Source organism: Sphaerodactylus townsendi, linkage group LG03 (assembly GCF_021028975.2).
Source record: "Sphaerodactylus townsendi isolate TG3544 linkage group LG03, MPM_Stown_v2.3, whole genome shotgun sequence".
NCBI classification, from domain to species: Eukaryota; Metazoa; Chordata; class Lepidosauria; order Squamata; family Sphaerodactylidae; genus Sphaerodactylus; species Sphaerodactylus townsendi.
The window spans coordinates 24,054,137-24,072,440 of record NC_059427.1 but is presented as its reverse complement, the minus strand read 5'-3'; the positions used below and the strand labels follow the sequence as shown (position 1 = coordinate 24,072,440).

Genomic DNA, 18,304 nt, shown 5'->3' with positions numbered 1-18,304 from the left:
TTTTGCATATGGACATCAGGTTGATGACTGTGGAGACAAATTTATTGCTCTCGGCCTCCGATCACCCTGTGCTTGGTGTTGTGATCTGAAGTGGCGGGATGAGTCCCCAGGAATGTGCTGCAGTGGCGGTACAGTCCAGCTCTCTTCCCTTCAACCCTACCCTGAACCTCTTCACAGCCTTCTCACTCATCAGCATCCAATGGCAGAACACTTCCTTTCTGCATCCCGGAAATACAACGGCTGCTTCCAAATGATGTCTTTTGGAGCCCACCAGGTGAAAGAGAGCAATAACACATTGCATTAGAAAAAGACAACTATAGGAAGCTGCTGCAAAATATGTGAAAACAAATCCATCAGTCCACAGACAGGCTGTGAGGAAATATGCTGCATGTCACCCCAAAGTTCACAAACAGGCTGCAATGTCACCCCAAAATGAATGTCACCCCGAAATTCATAGAGACCCTGTGATGAAGTATGCGTAGCGAAGCAGGGGTACCCTGCTAGTGGGAAATAAATCTACCAACACATCTTGGGGGGAAGCCCACACTGTTCATTTGGCACATAAACCTGAGTTGCTAAGGTAGTCACAGAGAATAACACCATGGCCAACAGAGTTTCCTGTACTTCTCCAGGAACCGTAGCTGTGTGAGGTGTTTCAGGGACCCTTAGAAGGTTCACAGCCAAACTGCAGTTGCCTAGATTCTTTGGAGGAAGCAAAGATAAGATGGAATAATAGCAAAGAAAAATTCATAATGTAGACCTATAACATTGCAAAAAATAAGCATTGTCTCCCTGCATTCTCCTTCCCTGACCACCCCCTTGGCCACATCTTTTCCATTCCACCCATCCCAACCAAGGCTCCTTCTTTGTCTCTTTTCATCTGTCCCTTTGTCCTCCAATTGCCCCCCTTCTGTTATGGAGGAGAGGCCTAAGCACACTGGAATGAAAATGACACGCATTATATATTTAGGGGTGGTGGTAGAATCCAGATAACACTGCAGTGACTGCTGGGGGCGGGGGGGGGGGAAGCAGGGGTTAAGAATTATGATGGGGAGATGATCAATAGCTGAAAAGATTTCTTGGAGTTGAGATGGCTACTGTAGAGATATCTTTATTTTATGCCTATTCTGCATATGAATGGAGACGTGTGCGTGAGTGTGCGTGGGTGTGTAGGTATTTCAGGTAACAGGGGCATTGCTTTGATACAGTTATCTAATGGGTGTCTGCTGTTTGAGAGTGCAATTTTAGTTCTTGCTCCGGGCACCATTTTATGTAGCTACACTCCTGCCAGCTGACTGTGAAACGTCCCAGTGCTTCTATTTCTAGATAGGCAGCATATAAGATACAGCCCGCATTCTCCTGTCCAGCAAGTATATATCTTTGTGGGGAGAAACATGGATGCAAGTAAGATGTAAAGGGGGGGGGGGGTAGGTAAGCACTTGAAAGCAAATGATGACATGCTAAATACTGGCACTGTTCCAAAAAACAAGTAGTGTAGCCTGGGAAGCTTTTATAAGTGTGAAGGATTATTCAATACAGCTATTTCATTCACTCACATATGACAGTCAAACATGGATGGCACGTCTTTAATTTTTAAAGACTGCATTAAAGAATATTAACTCTTAAAGAAAAGGAAAATGATCCAATAAAAATATTTTTTACTGAATGTATTGTCAAAGGCTTTCACAGCCAGAATCACTGGGGTGCTGTGTGGTTCCCGGGCTGTATGGCCGTGTTCTAATTTTCTCCTGACAGTTTCGCCTGCATCTGTGGCTGGCATCTTCAGAGGGTCTGATGGTAGCAAAGCAAGTGGAGTATATATCGTAGAAGAAAGGTGAGAGAACAGAGCAGGTGTGCTTTCCTGATGCGAAGTTTTACTGAATGTTTCCCCTTTTGTTGTCATTCTAATCCTCATCCACACTTGAACCATTTCTGGTCTTATCAGGAGGTCATTCCACAAAGCAGGAGTGTCCATGGAGAATTTTGGGGGGTATGGTGGTGTGTTAGTTATTTGCAGGATGCCACCTTCAGAATGCTTTCCTCAGACGGAATTAGAGAATTAGAGAACTTTGAACAAAAGAACGTAAAATGATCCAACAAAAATATTTGTACTGAATGTATTGTCAAAGGCTTTCACAGCCAGAATCACTGGGGTGTTGTGTGGTTTCTGGGCTGCATGGCCGTGTTCTAATTTTCTCCTGACAGTTTCGCCTGCATCTGTGGCTGGCATCTTCAGAGGATCTGATGGTAGCAAAGCAAGTGGAGTATATATCGTAGAAGAAAGGTTAGAGAACAGAGTAGATGTGCTTTCCTGATGCGAAGTTTTACTGAATGTTTGCCCTTTTGTTGTCATTCTAATCCTCATCCATACTTGAACCATTTCTGGTCTCATCAGGAGGTCATTCCACAAAGCAGGAGTGTCCATGGAGAATTCTCGGAGTATGGTGGCTGTTTGTCATTTGCAGGAGATGCTTTCCTCAGAATGCTTTCCTCAGATGGACCAAGCTGTGGCTCACAAAAGCCCATACCCTGCCAGAAATTTTGTTAGTTTTTAAGGTGCTACTGGACTTCTGCTCTATTTTACTGCTACAGACTAACACAACTACCCATCATAATCTGTTTAGCCATTTTAGCTTCTAGGGAGAATTCAGGCTTTATTTCGTCTAGAACCTACTCTCCTCTAGGGAGACTTTAATTATTGCTTCCCTTCTTAGTTGCAAAGGTATTCCTTCATTTTCTTTCCAAGGCCCCTTCCGCACATGTAACCCCCATGCTCAGAATGGGTTGACCCAGAAACGGGTGGAGACTCAAAGCAGCAGAAGGCTGCAGAGCTCATGTAGTTTGGAGGAGACAAAGCTACCAGACTCAGACCTTGGTTTGTATAAGCCCTTAACGGTCCCATCCAAAAGGGGGCCCAAATCCGCCAGTGGGAGCAGCGCAGTGGATTTGCCTTCCCCAAGACACTTGTCCAGATGGAGGGGCTAATATGCCGGTGGGTGGGCCAGTTTGAGCCTCAGAAATTATGGTAAACCCTCATTAATACATGAAGAATGCTCCCCATGGGAAACATGCATTACACCCTTGATTCCATTTGGACCTTTCCCTAAAGAAACTCAAGTGGGCAGCTATCAGCAGAAAACATCATTTCTCAAGTAGCATGTTATGATCCAATAAATTCTATGACATAGTTCCTATGCCAATAAATAAGTTGGCAAAACAGCCATGGCGAGGGTGAAGCACATCAGATGATAAATGATAGCATATGGAGGAGGAGGAGGAGGAGGAGGAGGAGTTTGGATTTAAATCTCCCCTTTCTCTCCTGTAGGAGACTCAAAGGGGCTTACAATCTCCTTGCCCTCCCCCCCTCACAACAAACACCCTGTCAGGTGGGTGGGGCTGAGAGAGCTCAGAAGAACTGTGACTAGCCCAAGGTCACTCAGCTGGCGTGTGTGGGAGTACACAGGCTAATCTGAATTCCCCAGGTAAGCCTCCACAACTCAAGTGGCAGAGCTGGGAATCAAACCCGGTTCCGCCAGATCAGAGTGCTCCTGCTCTTAGCCACTATGCCACTGCTGCTCCCTAGAAGAAAGTTTTGATTTATTCCCACTTTTCTCAACCATAAGGAGTCCCAAAGTATTGTCAAAGGCTTTCACGGTCAGATTCAACTGGTTCTGGTGGGTTTTCCGGGCTGTGTGGCCATGGCCTGGACCACAGCCACACAGCCCGGAAAACCCACCAGAACCAGTACCAAAGCAGCTTACAAACCTCTTCCCTTGCCCTCCCTACAACAGACACCATGTGAGGTAGGTGGAGCTGAATGAGTTCAGAGACAACTGTGACTAGTCCGAAGTCACAAGGTTCATATGGAGGAGCAGTGAAACAAATCATGTTCACCAGATAAAAGTCCACTGCTCATGTGGAGGAGGGAGAAATCTCAAACCCAGTTTTCCAGATTAGAGTCTGCTGCTCTTAGCCATTACTCCACGCTGGAGTGAACTACACAGAAACCCACCTGGATAGGTAGACAAGATTTTCAGGTGTCAAGAAGCAGGGCCTGCATGGCTATATGTACTTCCCTTTGAGTAACAAAAACCAAAATAATTAGCACGAGTCAAAATAGGAGAATTATGCATAACAAGAAAAAAAGATACAAATATTCTTCATGACACTGGGCTCTTCTGACAAAAGATCTTAATTACCTTTGCACATTGTTTCAGGTTTTAAACCCAAATCATAAACTCCTTCTAAAAGGAAGCGCTTCACACTCTAGGTCGCTCAAGAGAAACCCTGAAAATTCAGCCCAAATTGTGCACCATACTGGACAGGACCATGAGACATCAGAGAATGGAATTTCTATGGGTTGGATAAGTTATTAATAGCCAAGCTTATTCAATTTTTCCATCTTGCCCTACCAACTGAGTTTCCCAGCCTCCAGTGGACTTCTGGGAACTGCAAATTATCTCCAGGGTAGAGAGATCAGTTCTGGAGAACATGACATCTTTGGGGGGGTGGACTGTATGGCTGAGCTCCCTCTTCTCCCCAAACTCCACCCTCTACAGGCCCCGCCCCCTATCCTCCAGGAATTTTCCAACCCAGGATCGGCCACCCTGCCACCTAAAGGGGCCTTCAGGCAATGTGTGTGTGTGTGTGTGTGTGTGTGTCCCTCACCCATTTCTCCCCCCAGATCCATAACCCTATGTAACAAGCTAAACTGAGAGACGACGGGTTCAGGGATTCAGGACATACCAAAGGTTTGATCCCCATTCTCCATATTCTAGTACAACACTCTGATTGCATCACACTGGTTTTCATTGAATCAGGGCATTAGAATGGGGGGGGGGGCTTTTAACCTCTTATCCGCTCCCCACCATTTTCTCAAACCAAACCACACTTATGCTATTTGATGCTAGGGTTGCCAGCCTGCAGGTGGTAGCTAGAGATTTCCCTGCCTGTTACAACTGATCTTCGGGCAACAGAGATACATTCATCTGGAGAAAATGGCTACTTTATGGACTCTATGGCATTATGCCCCCTTGACGTCTCTCCTCTCCCCAAACCACAGCCTCCTCAGGCCCCACTCCCAAAATTTCCAGGTATTTCCCAACCTAGAGGTGGCAAATCCACACACGCCATACCCAGCTGATGGCCAAGGGGAAGGGGCTGCCAATCCCATGTGATCCTATTCATTAAAGACCTCTAAAACATCCCATCAAGTCTTGCAAACTTGGCTTCCTTTATAGAGTCAATCCATCTCATGTTGGAACTTCCTCTTTCCCTGCTGCCTTCAACTTTTCCTAGCATTATTGTCTTTTCCAGTGACTCTTGTCTTCTCACAATATGGACAATTTGGTCATTTTAGCTTCTAGGACAGGGGTAGGGAACCTGCGGCTCTCCAGATGTTCAGGAACTACAATTCCCATCAGCCCCTACCAGCATGGCCAATTGGCCATGCTGACAGAGGCTGATGGGAATTGTAGTTCCTGAACATCTGGAGAGCCGCAGGTTCCCTACCCCTGTTCTAGGAAGAGGTCAGGCTTGATTGGATGTACAACCCACACTCAACCAGAGGAAGAGTTTAATTATTGTATTGTCGAAGGCTTTCACGGCCGGAATCACTTGTGTGCTGTGTGGTTTCCGGGCTGTATGGCCGTGTTCTAGCAGCATTCTCTCCTGACGTTTCACCTGCATCTGTGGCTGGCATCTTCAGAGGATCCTCTGAAGATGCCAGCCACAGATGCAGGCGAAACGTCAGGAGAGAATGCTGCTAGAACACGGCCATACAGCCCGGAAACCACACAGCACACAAGTTTAATTATTGCTTCCCTCCTTGGTTGCAAAGGCATTCCTTCATTTTCTTTCCCATGATTCTAATGTGGTGCAACTATCATCATAAACATAAGAAAAAAACATTACTTTTGGTTCTAGGGGGAAAGGAGAAATTAGCACACACCTCCCATTACCAAAGATCCATGTGGGAATGCCCAAGCTGTAAAAGAAGCAAAAGCTTCTTTTAAAACTGAGTCATGGAGAATGTAAAGGAAAGGTAAACTCAGAAAGCTTCCATAGTTCTTTACCAGACTGGATGCAAACACTAGGTGCTGCAGTTATTGTGAGTGAGAAGCATACACTAAAATGAAATGAAATCAACCTAGATATTTAGAGGATCTGTTGGCTCTACAGGCCTAGGGTCTGTTCGCCCAGTGTGAAGTCCAATAATCACACAAACCGGTGGACAACCAAGTAATTTTATTTTCTGTGCAGAAAACAAAATAGGATAGCCACAATAAGCTCCAAAGCTTGTGTCTGGTACAGGTTTGCACGGAGGCTGGCTATCTGACCCTTTTGACCCATGTGATTCTCCTGGCCTGCAACCCAAATCTCCTGCCAGGATTCCAAGTTTCCCCTGGAGTAACGTATGCCACACTTTCACTTAACTAGGCAAACCTTAGTGCAGAGAAGGGCAACAAGGATGATTGAGGGACTGGAGCACCTTCCTTATGAGGAGAGGCTGCAGCGTTTGGGACTCTTTAGTTTGGAGAGGAGACGGCTGAGGGGGGATATGATTGAAGTCTACAAAATTATGCATGGGGTAGAAAATGTTGACAGAGAGACATTTTTCTCTCTTTCTCACAATACTAGAACCAGGGGGCATGCACTGAGAATGCTGGGGGGAAGAATTAGGACTAATAAAAGGAAACACTTCTTCACGCAACGTGTGATTGGTGTTTGGAATATGCTGCCACAGGAGGTGGTGATGGCCACTAACCTGGATAGCTTTAAAGGGGGCTTGGACAGATTTATGGAGGAGAAGTCGATCTATGGCTACCAATCTTGATCCTCTTTGATCTGAGATTGCAAATGCCTTAGCAGACCAGGTGCTCGGGAGCAACAGCCGCAGAAGGCCATTGCTTTCACATCCTGCATGTGAGCTCCCAAAGGCACCTGGTGGGCCACTGCGAGTAGCAGAGAGCTGGACTAGATGGACTCTGGTCTGATCCAGCAGGCTTGTTCTTATGTTCTTAACCACGTAGAGGTGCGATTTCTACCATGCTAATGTAGTAAATAGTCATTTTTTGGTTCCCCAGTGGACGACCCCTGGTGCTTACAAGATACTAAACGTTTTCTCTTATCTCTAAAGAACTAGTATTATCACATGGTCAGGAAATCTGGTTTTCTGGTTGTTCTTCTCTGCTATAGCTTGATACATAAACATTTTAGAGGGCCGTTAACTGCAGAACAGCTTGTCTTTAGGAAAACCTTCTTTTGACAGCCTCTGTCTATAGCAGGAAGGGGTTCAACTCGCTGGTCGCCCTCCTGGTCACTCTCTCAGATCTCTAAAAACTTAGCAGCAAAAATTATGTTGCTGTCCAGGTGACATGTTGACAGATATTGCACAGAAGAAGACAGCAAAGGTAGGATTCAGCACTGGGTTGGGAAAAGTGGGGGTGGGGTAGCTGAGGGGAATAATAAATCAGTGCCTTAATTACTAAATTGGGAAATAGCTAAGTTACACGTGCTGTGGGAATCAAGTGTCTAAATAAGTGATTCCCAACTAGGTTTCCGTGGTACCCTTGGGGTGCCATGAGCACATCCCAGGGGTACTATGACAATGTTACCGCCTCCCCCCCCCCCACACCGGAATCAAATGGATTTTGAAGGGGGGAGGTTGGAAGCCTCATGGACTCCCTTTAAACATTGAAAAACAACATTGTTTTATTTGCCTAAATTCGGCGTGGATGGGGGGGGGGATAGATTTAAAGGGAGCTCTCCCTTTAAATCCCCCCAATCCATGCCAAATTTAGGCAAACAAACAACGCAGCTGTCGATGCTGCTTTCCCTCCCCTCCCCCTGCTTGCCACTCCCCCCCACCTACAAAAATGGAAAAACCCTAAAAAATGCCCCAAAAAATCAAACGAACCACAAGGGTACCCTGAGATATGAAGAGTGGCCAAGGGTACTGCGATGTCGAAAAGATTGGGAAGCACTGGTCTAAATTATATTCTATCTTTCAAGGAATGCTTCTTGAAGGATATACAGTGAAATCTTTATTGGGCCCTGGACTTTCTCAATTGCCTCCAGTTTTCAATAATGAGCAAATCATCTCAAACTCTGATCTGGGGGTTTGTTTTTCCGTTCTTCCCCATGAAGCCTGATGGGTTCTCTCTGAATTCTCTCAGCCTACCTACCTCACAGAGTGGCTGTTGTGAGAAGTTGAAGAGGAGGCAATGGTGAGCCACTCCTGAGTCCAACTAATAAAAACCAACTCTTCTGCAACCTGCGTCACAATGATGTGTTTTTGAAGAAGCTGTCTATTTACCAGGCTAACTTAAAAAACCATTAACTACATGCTGAATGTAAAAGATAGTCAGGCTTTTACTGCTAAGCCTCTTGCCTTTCATGAAAGGCAAGTTATCACATGAAAAGGAGTTATCACAACTTCTCATTCCTAGAAGGAGCCACCAACGGCTATCCAGTCAAAAGGTGATTTGCTTATGGAGTCCTTTGTTGAACCTGCATTGTTTTTGCAAGATATTGCAGGGGATAAAACAGTAGGGTAGCATTCAAAACTATTTGGAAAGCTGGCAGTGGGTGGGGTAGATAGCAATTAATCAGTACCTTCATTACTAAAAGTTACACCAGCCTGCAAATCACTCCCTCCAACCTAGAAATCATACACTAAACCTCAATAGAGCGACATGTGTGGCTATTGCGTTGTGAAACATTCTCTGCACGTATGCAGAGAGTTTGCAGTCTCACCGTTCAGAGAACTGATGACCTTTGGCACAAATCAGGCTTTTCTCTGTAATGAAAAGTGATGCAGGTTATAGCCAGTTGTCCATGCTGGCAGGGGCTGATGGGAATTGTAGTCCATAACATCTGGAGTGCCAAAGGTTCGCCACCACGGGTTTAGACCTACTCAAGCACTGTGCCTCCTCCACCACCACCACAGCTTGACTGTGTTTATTCATTGGTGAAAAAGGGCATTCTGCACATGCTCAAACGTATGCCTTCCTTTATACAGGCAAGGTGAAGCAAGAATTTTTTTAATGCCGTCTGAAATTATGTAAATGATGTTTTATGGTTCCTTATTTCTAGTGGGGTTGATTGCTTTTAATGGATTTTAAATGTCTGTATTTGACGGCTGGACACCGCCCTGAGCCCTCAGGGGGGAGGGCGGTATACAAATTCAAATAAATAAATAAAACTAAGGATTAAAACCAGAGACCAAGCTAAATGAAAAAGGACATTCATTTTGCTCCTCCCCTCCACCCCCCACCAGCTCAGACGCTCTTGAAATAAATTTCCCACTGCAAAGAAAGAAGGGCACCATCTCTTTTTAACAAAAACGATTCCATCTAGATATCAAGGTCTCTTATGCATAAGGGGAATTCCCCACTGCAAGCAGCAGAGGGACACACACACCCCAGGCGCAGCTTCGGAAATCTCACTTCAGTTTTGTATGGCCTAATGCAGTGATGGCGAACCTTTTTGAGACCGAGTGCCCAAATTGCATCCCAAAACCCACTTATTTATCGCAAAGTGCCAACACGGCAATTTAACCCGAATACTGAGGTTTTAGTTTAGAAAAAATGGCTGGCTCCGAGGCGTGCATTACTCGGGAGTAAGCTTGGTGGGAGTTGGTGGCTTTGCTTTGAAGCAACCGTGCAACTCTTCCAATGGGTGAATCATGACCCTAGGAGGGTTTACTCAGAAGCAAGCCCCATTGCCAGCAACCGAGCTTACTCCCAGGTAAAGTCTCGCTTTACTCCCAGGTAAAGGATTTAGTTCTTTGCATAAAAATCAGTGGGGTTTTAACAGGGTTACCTACACTGCTTCCCCAAAACTAGGTCTTAGGTTTAATGCTAATAATCGAGCCCAGCGGCCTAGGCCAGCCTAGATGGGGGGGGGGGGGCGCGCGACTCTGTGTGTGCCCACAGAGAGGGCTCTGAGTGCCACCTCTGGCACCCGTGCCATAGGTTCACCATCACTGGCCTAATGGCCGTAATAATAAAACTGACTTCTGTTTTTGGTACCTCTGCGTTCACTTTGAAAGAACAGCCAAAAAGAAGGGAACAAAAAATCCAAGCAAATAAGGTGACAGGACACAGCTGATGAAAATGGATTTGATCAGAGGAGGGGGAGCTGATGGAGCTCTGTCCCCTTGCAGCTGCTCGACTTCATTTCTTCTCCAGCATTCAGAACAAAAACCTGCTCACTGAATCTCTCTGTAACAAAAAGGTTTGCAGACTTGAATGGAATCTGGGAATTGAGAGGTGAGGCATATTCCGCAGGGGCATTGTCTTCGACCTTCATGTTATGGTCCATAATGTTTTTTAAGCGTGCGTATAGGTGACACTGTTAATTTAGAGTCGTGGCAGTTCAGAAAGACAGGGCCAAAAAATAGTCATTTTGTGCCTTCAACTGGAATCGGACAAAGTAAGAATCCGCATGGAGAACAATTTCACTGCCTTCCTGTTCTTCACTGTTACACAAACCAAATCTCCTTTTCCGTTTCTAAGCAATGAAAAAGGGTTACACTTGCTGAAGCAAGCAAGTAAGGCACAAGAAAGCACACCGAAACATATACACAAAAGTGTAATTAGGACGGCTGGACAAGGCAGGTCAGCTTTTATTAGTGGGAAATGATCTCAAAGCCCAGATCAGAATGAGATTGGTATCTTTATATGGTAGATGTTCACTCCTCGTCTTGTGCAACACTCTATTAGTGCAAGAACTGACCTTCACACAGTTTTAAGAAATCAAATACCAATTGTAAAGATGACTTAAAAACAACACACACACCCAGCAATAGATTTAAAAAAGGACATTCCAAACATTCAATGCAACAGACCGGTTTTATCAGAAGAAATGTGTGGAAAACTCTCACAGGCAAGACACATTTAAAGCACTCGGAGCCTTGAGGTAGCATTTTTTTGCACAACCAAAACGACTTTTTTGAGGCTGGAGGAAAGCATTGGCAGTGTGTAGGGAGGCGCAGCAAATATGTGCGCCATGCTCCTAGGACCGTGGTGGCGAACCTTTGGCACTCCAGATGTTATGGACTACAATTCCCATCAGCCCCTGCCACCCAGGCTGGCAGGTGCTGATGGGAACTGTAGTCCATAACATCTGGAATGCCAAAGGTTCACCATCACTGCCCTAGGAGATGTGGGACAGTGTTGGCCATGGAGAAACCAAACAAAAGCCCCCCCCCCCCCAATAAAATGCAGCTGGAGAAACTAGAGAGACAGAAAACACCAGTAATAGTCAAATAGCAGATGATGACTGGAGTGGGGGGGAAATACCAGAGAAAAGGTGTATTTTTGGCAAGACTGGTTTACAAAGACATGCCCAGAGCATCTGAAGAGGAAAAAAAATAACAAAGGGGTTGCCTTTTTCGTTGCGCCGATCTGCACTCTCTTGCTGATGGTTTTTAAAGACAAGGACCTTCGTTTTAATACATTGCAAAAACTTCTGCTGTGACATGACTAGAAATATCGTAATGTCAGAACACTGATCTTCTCCCGGTGACTTCAAAAATGACTAGCAAAAAGTTTTTTTTTAAAGAAACAGACTCTCAGAGGACACCGCTCTTGTTAGCCACTTTGCTGCTGAGTTCTCTTATTAAAGCTAGACATCACCAGTGGTCTTGCGCAATGCATTGGCCGACTTCTTCTCCACCCCTCCTCCTTTCGAATGCAGAATATAAACAGAAAACACAAGGTGTGTGAGAAAGATCAAGCACTAAAGTCAAAAAAAAAAGGTTAATGTGATCAAAGAGAAGCAGTGATCCAAAGATGGAGGAAGATAACTCCTAGCAACACTGCCAGACACAAGCTGGGAGAATGCACTTGAAGCAAAAAAATATTGCAGGATAGATCACTTACAAACCCCAAATTGTTGCCATTCAGATCAATCCCAAACAGCTCATTTGTAAAAACATGATGCCACCCTCTTCTCAGCACCGGGGCAATCTGCACACCCACAAACTGAACTGGCGTTTGAATCTGAAAGACACCCCCCCTCCCCAGAAGGGTAGGAGGGTCTCACTCTTATTGATTCTTCATGTGGAATTCTCTCATTGTGCTCCTGAGAAGGGGATTTATGCAACGTAACCTGCATGTGTGTAGCTAAAAAAGATTGTACACAGATAGGAATAACGAGCCCAATTTAGGGTTGTGCAACTCAGTGCTACCTGTAGTCTTGATGTTATTTCTCCCACCCCCAGGAAATGTATGGATTAGGAACAACCATCACAGCCCAATTTAAGCTTCACTCTGGTTTTTCACTCCTGTGCATAGCTTCTTCCACATCGGCCCCTCGCTCTATCAGGCTTTTGTTTCTCTTCTGCAGTTCCATCAGAGAGAACCACGGCCCGCGTCCTTGGACTTCGACCAGGTGCAAAAGACGCAAATGTGTAGCCTATGCACTACAAAAGCCAAGTGGTGTTGAGCTAGCACCCAAAAAGCCTCCAGGCCAGTGGGATGCCTTAATGAGAAGAGAGACCCTACAATGGCTCAAAAGCTCTCTGTCAAGGGCATGAGTTTGACTCAGTTGAAAAATTGCAAAAAGTTTTAATTAATACTCAGGATTGGCTTGGACGCCCCAATATCTGCTTCACAATGTTCCTGACCCTTTTTCACTAAATTCAAAACCTAGAAGAAATAATACGCAAAGAAAGGACCCTACAATTAAAAACAATATCTTTGGTGCAAAAATATTAGGACGAAAGAAGTGTATTTGCTTCTGGCTTTTGAGTCGGCAAGCAAGCACATCTCTAGTAAACAGAGGCATTAGAAAAAACAAACATGAGACGGTCACCAAGGATTCAGTATCTTTCCCAAAGGTATTGGATACAAAAAAAAGGCCTTTTATCTTCAAACTAGTATAGTATCATTCCCTGATTTAACATAACATTAAAATTATATCATAAGTTACCAGTATAGGAACAAAAATCATAGTAGCTTAGAAAATCAATGCTGGCTAGGACAGAACTCACAGGTTATCTGTGGCACTGACAGGAAAGATGAATTCCAGACAGTGGGATTATTTCAGAGCCATGATTAGTAACTGTTGGTTTATTCTATCAATCAGAAACCCACAATTATTATAATTCTATCTCTGAAATATTTATAACTTGCTACGAAAAACAGATAATGAAAAGATCTATTGACATTACTGTTTACTGGTTCGATATCTTAAAATAGTTGCTTTTAAACGCTTCAGAGACCCATTTTAAGGTCCAGTTCTTAATACTCAGATAAAACTGAATCAAGATGTTACTTTTGGAAAGCCTTGGCACAGAAACAGATGCCTACGTTTAAAAATGTTGCTATTTAGCTGGTTTGGGCTTTCTTGAAGAGAAATGTCATTAGCTGAATCTTAACTCAAATAATCTTCCAACCACATATCAATGGCTCAAAGAGTAAATGCAATTTTTTTCATTTTAAGATTTTTTTTTTTTAAAAAAAATCATCCACTTCTGAAGTAAAATGTTGATAATTCTCAAAAGATTTAGTAAATAGATTTGGCAATTGGAAAATGTATATCTAATCACACTGAAGAATACTGTAAAACATTGCTGCTGAAGGGAGCTCCCCTTACTATGAAATATTGTTTAAATTAACCCCCACCCCCTCAAAAATCAAACTCCTATTTTAAAAAACAGCATTAAAATTGATTCTGCCCAGGGCAGTGGCATGTGAAATCCAGGAGTACAAAGAATCTCCACGAACAGAAATTTGGGTCATGGTGCTGCTGTTTTTCATGAGAATCACAAAATCAATTCAGTTTCAGAAACAGACAAAGCTTAGGGGGGACAACACAGATGCAACATTCTTGTGGCCGCTGGATCCTTCAGACTACAGCTAAAGTTCCACAAAGCCTTAAAAATACATATGTTTTAAAAAAAAAACTGCTGGCTGTTAACAGATACGATTTAGTATTTTGTTTCATTGCTTCTTATCGACTAGGTGGCCCTCGCGTTCTTAAACCCTAGGAGCTGAGGTACTTGCCATATCCTGCAGGTGGCACAACAGCTCAGACCTAGAAGACCCCTTAGTTCTGGCCCATTTTCATCCTCATGGAGAGTTTCAAATTCAAGGGCATCACCACTAAATGACATTTGTGGTATTATGAGGGAAAAGAGAGCACTGAAAATAAGATACTGTAAGGAGGTGGCTGTCCCTGAGGCAAGGAAGAGCGACCTCCTACCCCCCCCCCCCCGCCCCCCAATCACTCGCAAACGTTTTTGTCATGTGTTTTTTTTCTCGTTTTTTTTTTCTAAAGCAAGAATAACAGAAAGGGCTCCACATCTTTGTATCAGGCACTTAAATTGTTGGAGAGACATGCCATTCTGAACCAAGCAAAGTGAATGGAGGATTAAGAAACTCAGCAGTAAGCTAGGTCTAATAAGGAAATTTCAGCAGCAAAGCAGAGGTCTGGAGAGAGCCTTGACCAATCTAGCTGTGCTGAGATCTACGTAGGTTTCTTTTTAAAAAATGCCCAAGAAGACACCAACAGCCACTGTCCCGTAGTGTCCATTTTTTTTCATTTGTGTGGTGTTGCTAACAGGAGGCTCCTCTGTGTCTTGAACTGAGAAGGCACTAAGGAAATTCTGTGCCTAATTGCCTGGATCGGTCAGGTCCAAGTTAGAACCAAACAGTGCCACCAGCTGCTCCTCGTAATGTGTTATATTCCTCTTCATAATGTCCATACAGGGCCCAAGTAACCTCTCGAATGCTTGTATATCCATAACTGTACAGAAACACAAACATAACATCTATTTAATAATGTTGACATTATGGTAACACACTTTTAATGCTTGTATTAGTATTTTAGATTTTTGTTAACTCGTTAGTTTTGCTCCCTTCAGCTAGACGACCAACTCAACATGCCTGCCATGCCGCCCACACGAACCAAAAATGTACCCAACAATATGTTCAAGAATTCCATTTAATGTGCAGGGATTCCATAGCAGAAACAGGTTCGTCGGAAGGTAAGCTCTGTTTGGAGGCATTCTACTTAGGTTAAAAGTTTCAACAACTTTGTTAGTTTATTCGGGACAGTGAAGACATGTTATGGCAGGGGCCTTCAAACTATGGCCCTCCAGATGTTCATGGACTACAATTCCCATCAACCCCTGCCAGCATGGCCAAGTGGTAGGGCTCATGGGAATTGTAGTCTATGAACATCTGGAGGGCCATAGTTTGAAGACCCCTATGTTATGGGGAAAAGTCAGGCTGATGTCCCGTGCAAGTATTCTGTATCAATGATTGAATGCCTTGAGTGCCTGCCCCCTAACTCTTGCGGCTGCCTCCCCTAAGCTACTATTGTCTAAGGAGGATGACGTCTGAATATATCGAAAGAGAGAGGGAGTCCTTACCTAAACATTTGACCTCCCCAACAGCGTATGCAGAGGCGGCTCTCGGTTTGTTGGTAACAAGCGCAAGCTCTCCAAAATACTGTCCTTTTTGACACCGAGCAATCTCCACCTCCTGGTTTGAATCCTTATTTGTGACAGTCTGCAGTAGAAACACAACATTTAGAAACATCCTCTCATTCACGAACACAACACCCCACCAAAAAGCTTTCCCTCCGCGCATTCCATCCACACAGACTGCTCCAAAGTTTGTGGCTATCACTTGAATAACTATACCAGGGGTCTGCAACCTGCGGCTCCAGAGCTGCATGCGGCTCTTTCAGCCTTATACTGCGGCTCCACATGGCCTGGAGGTCGGAGGGTAGTGTGGCATGTCCCTCCAGCCTTCCTGAGCAGTGCTGGAAGGAAAGGTGAGTGGAGGGCCCGAACCATGCAGAGCCGCCTCTTTGGCTCGGTAGACCTTCAGAGCTGTGGAAAACAGGTCCAAATGGCTCTTTGGGTGGTAAAGGTTGCCGACCCCTGAACTATACGGAGCATTTTCTGCGATGGTGCCCTCACTGCCTGGTCACAGAAAGCCTTCATAGGTAATGAAGTTTTTCCAGCTGTGAATTCCATATACTTGGGTGCTGTGTGGTTTCCTTGTTCTAGCAACATTCGACAATAAATTCCATATACTGTTTGTAATTTGCTGTTTGGTTATTGCTGGGTGTGGGCTAAACGGTGTCATTTAAAACGGATTTTTAATAGTTTTTAATAACTGATTTCATTGTTACTCTTTTATTCTCCGCATTCAGTCACCAGGAGGAAGCCCACATGAAGAGATATTTTTTAATGTTCTCTTAGCAGCTGCCAAAGAGACAGCCCAGTATTCTGCACAGAAGAAAAAAATGCTCGACTCGCCTACTTCCGTCATAACTCGGGCCCTCATAAATGTCTTTGTAGGAGTATAGTAGGAGGACTTCACATCATTCAAAACAAAAACAAGAAAGCTTCTGAGACATCTCTGAGATTATGCAAATGGCGTCTGAGATTATGCAAATGGCTTCTGGGACTATGCAAATGGCTCGCTTATTAACTGAATCCTATTACTGCTCCATTAAGAAATTCAGGAGTTTTGCTGACAGTCAGAAAGGGTACCTTGTGACTGTCGGCACGTAGGAGACTTTATATGAAAAGGGCATCGTGGCCAAGTACACATGGACTGCTGCCAATCTTTCAACCTGGGATGAAAATCAGGAGTCACACCTAAGCATCTATACAACCCATCCCTTCTCTCCTAGAGTCAGAAAGAGCTTTTAAACCGGGATTTGAGGATAGCTTGTGGATTCTCACTATTTTGAAACAGGAGAACTGCTAACACAGACATAACATTACTGAAGGATTAAAGAAGAAGAAGAGTTTGGATTTACAGCCCACTTTTCTCTCCTGAAAGGAGACTCAAGGTGGCTTGCAAGCTCTTTTCTCTTCCTCTCCCCACAACAGACACCTTGAGAGGTAGGTGGGGCTAAGAGAGTTCAGGGAGAACTGTAACTAGTCCAAGGTCACCGAGCAGGACTGCAAGAGTGCAGAAACACATCTGATTCACTCAAAAGTGGAGCTTGAATGGGGCCCCCTCGGCCTGCCACCCGCTGTTGCCGCCCCGTCGCCAGCCTGGTGGTAACTCCGCTTGGCCATGAGCCTCCCGCAGAAGGCGGTAGCTGCCCTCTCTAAGCCATGTGTGGCAGCAGTGGGGGCCTTTAGCGTGGCAGCAGGAGCACTAGGGCCACCGCAGTAGCAGCAGCTAGCCGCTGCTGCCCCCGGTCGCAGCAGCTGCCACAGCACTGCCTCCTGCCACGCCTTACCCGGGCCTGCAGGCCATCCCACTGCCGCCTGCAGGGCCCAGTGAGGCTCCCCACCACCAGTTGTGCTGCACCTGTGGCTGTCCCGAGGAGAGCCGCTCCGCATGCACGCTCTTTTTTGACGGGGGTCACCTCCGCTGCTTGTGCTGGGGTGGAAGGGGGCTCCATTTCCGCCACAGTGCCACCCATGGACCTTCACCTGCCAAGAGCGCACGATGCGGGGCTGGGACGTGCCAGCCGTGAGGCCAGGCAGCTAAAGTAAATGGGGTCCGGGGGGGGGGGGGGCAGAGGGCACCCGGAGCAGGTGTTGCCCTGGGCGCCATTTTCCCTTGCTATGCCTCTGGATTCACTAGAAAAGCCTCCGCTACTCAGGTGGAGGAGTGGGGAATCAAACCCGGTTCTCCAGATTAGAATCCACCTGCTCTTAACCACGACACCACGCTTGCTCTCGACTCTGAAAAGGGAAAGCAGGAGGGACTACAAGTGCTTACAGCCTCATCCTGATCTCTTATCCATAGCTAAGAGAATATCTGCACCAACTCCATAGAGTGGATGGATCCCACAGAGTGTTTCACGCCCCACTGACAAAAATCCTATCAGCAGCAATGCCCTGTGGGATCCAAGTCAATTTCTGCTTAATTTTGAAATATGATCTCTTTGATAAGGGCATTTATCTTATCTTAGACTGGAGGCAGGCTTCAAACTTTGCTCAATTGAGTGGGAGGACACGTGACAATCTGTCTAACGGCAAATTCACAAATGACATTTCCTAGGCATGAGGTTGTTCACGAGGACCGTTTCATGGTAACGTTTTCCCCTATAGACAAACCAAACGTTCCCCATTACCAAGTTTACGTACAAATAGGTGCAGACAAATATGACGTTTTTCAAGATGTCTGCTTCAACAGACATGTGCCACATAGAACATATTGAACCACAGACTGACAGAACGCAACCACCATTCCTGGACATAAAACAGAGGAACTGGCTCGCTAGTTGCTCCACTAATTCTGCATCAGCCATGATCTTACTCAGACCTTGAGTCAGCCATCTTCCAGAGAAAGAAGACTTCGAGCAGACTTAT

At 45.2% G+C, this 18,304-nt stretch overlaps 1 protein-coding gene across 1 annotated transcript in view; it reads right to left on the bottom strand.

Moving 5' to 3' along the window:
• Positions 1–10,597: 10,597 nt before the first annotated feature.
• PRKAR2A (protein kinase cAMP-dependent type II regulatory subunit alpha) overlaps positions 10,598–18,304 on the bottom strand; it is a 118,437-nt gene continuing 110,730 nt past the window's right edge. The window contains exons 10-11 of the mRNA XM_048489811.1: positions 15,386–15,524; positions 10,598–14,757 (exon numbers count right to left, since the gene is read on the bottom strand). Coding sequence (XP_048345768.1) covers positions 14,624–14,757; positions 15,386–15,524 — 273 coding nt within the window. The 3' untranslated portion in view covers positions 10,598–14,623. The remainder of the gene's footprint in view (positions 14,758–15,385; positions 15,525–18,304) is intronic.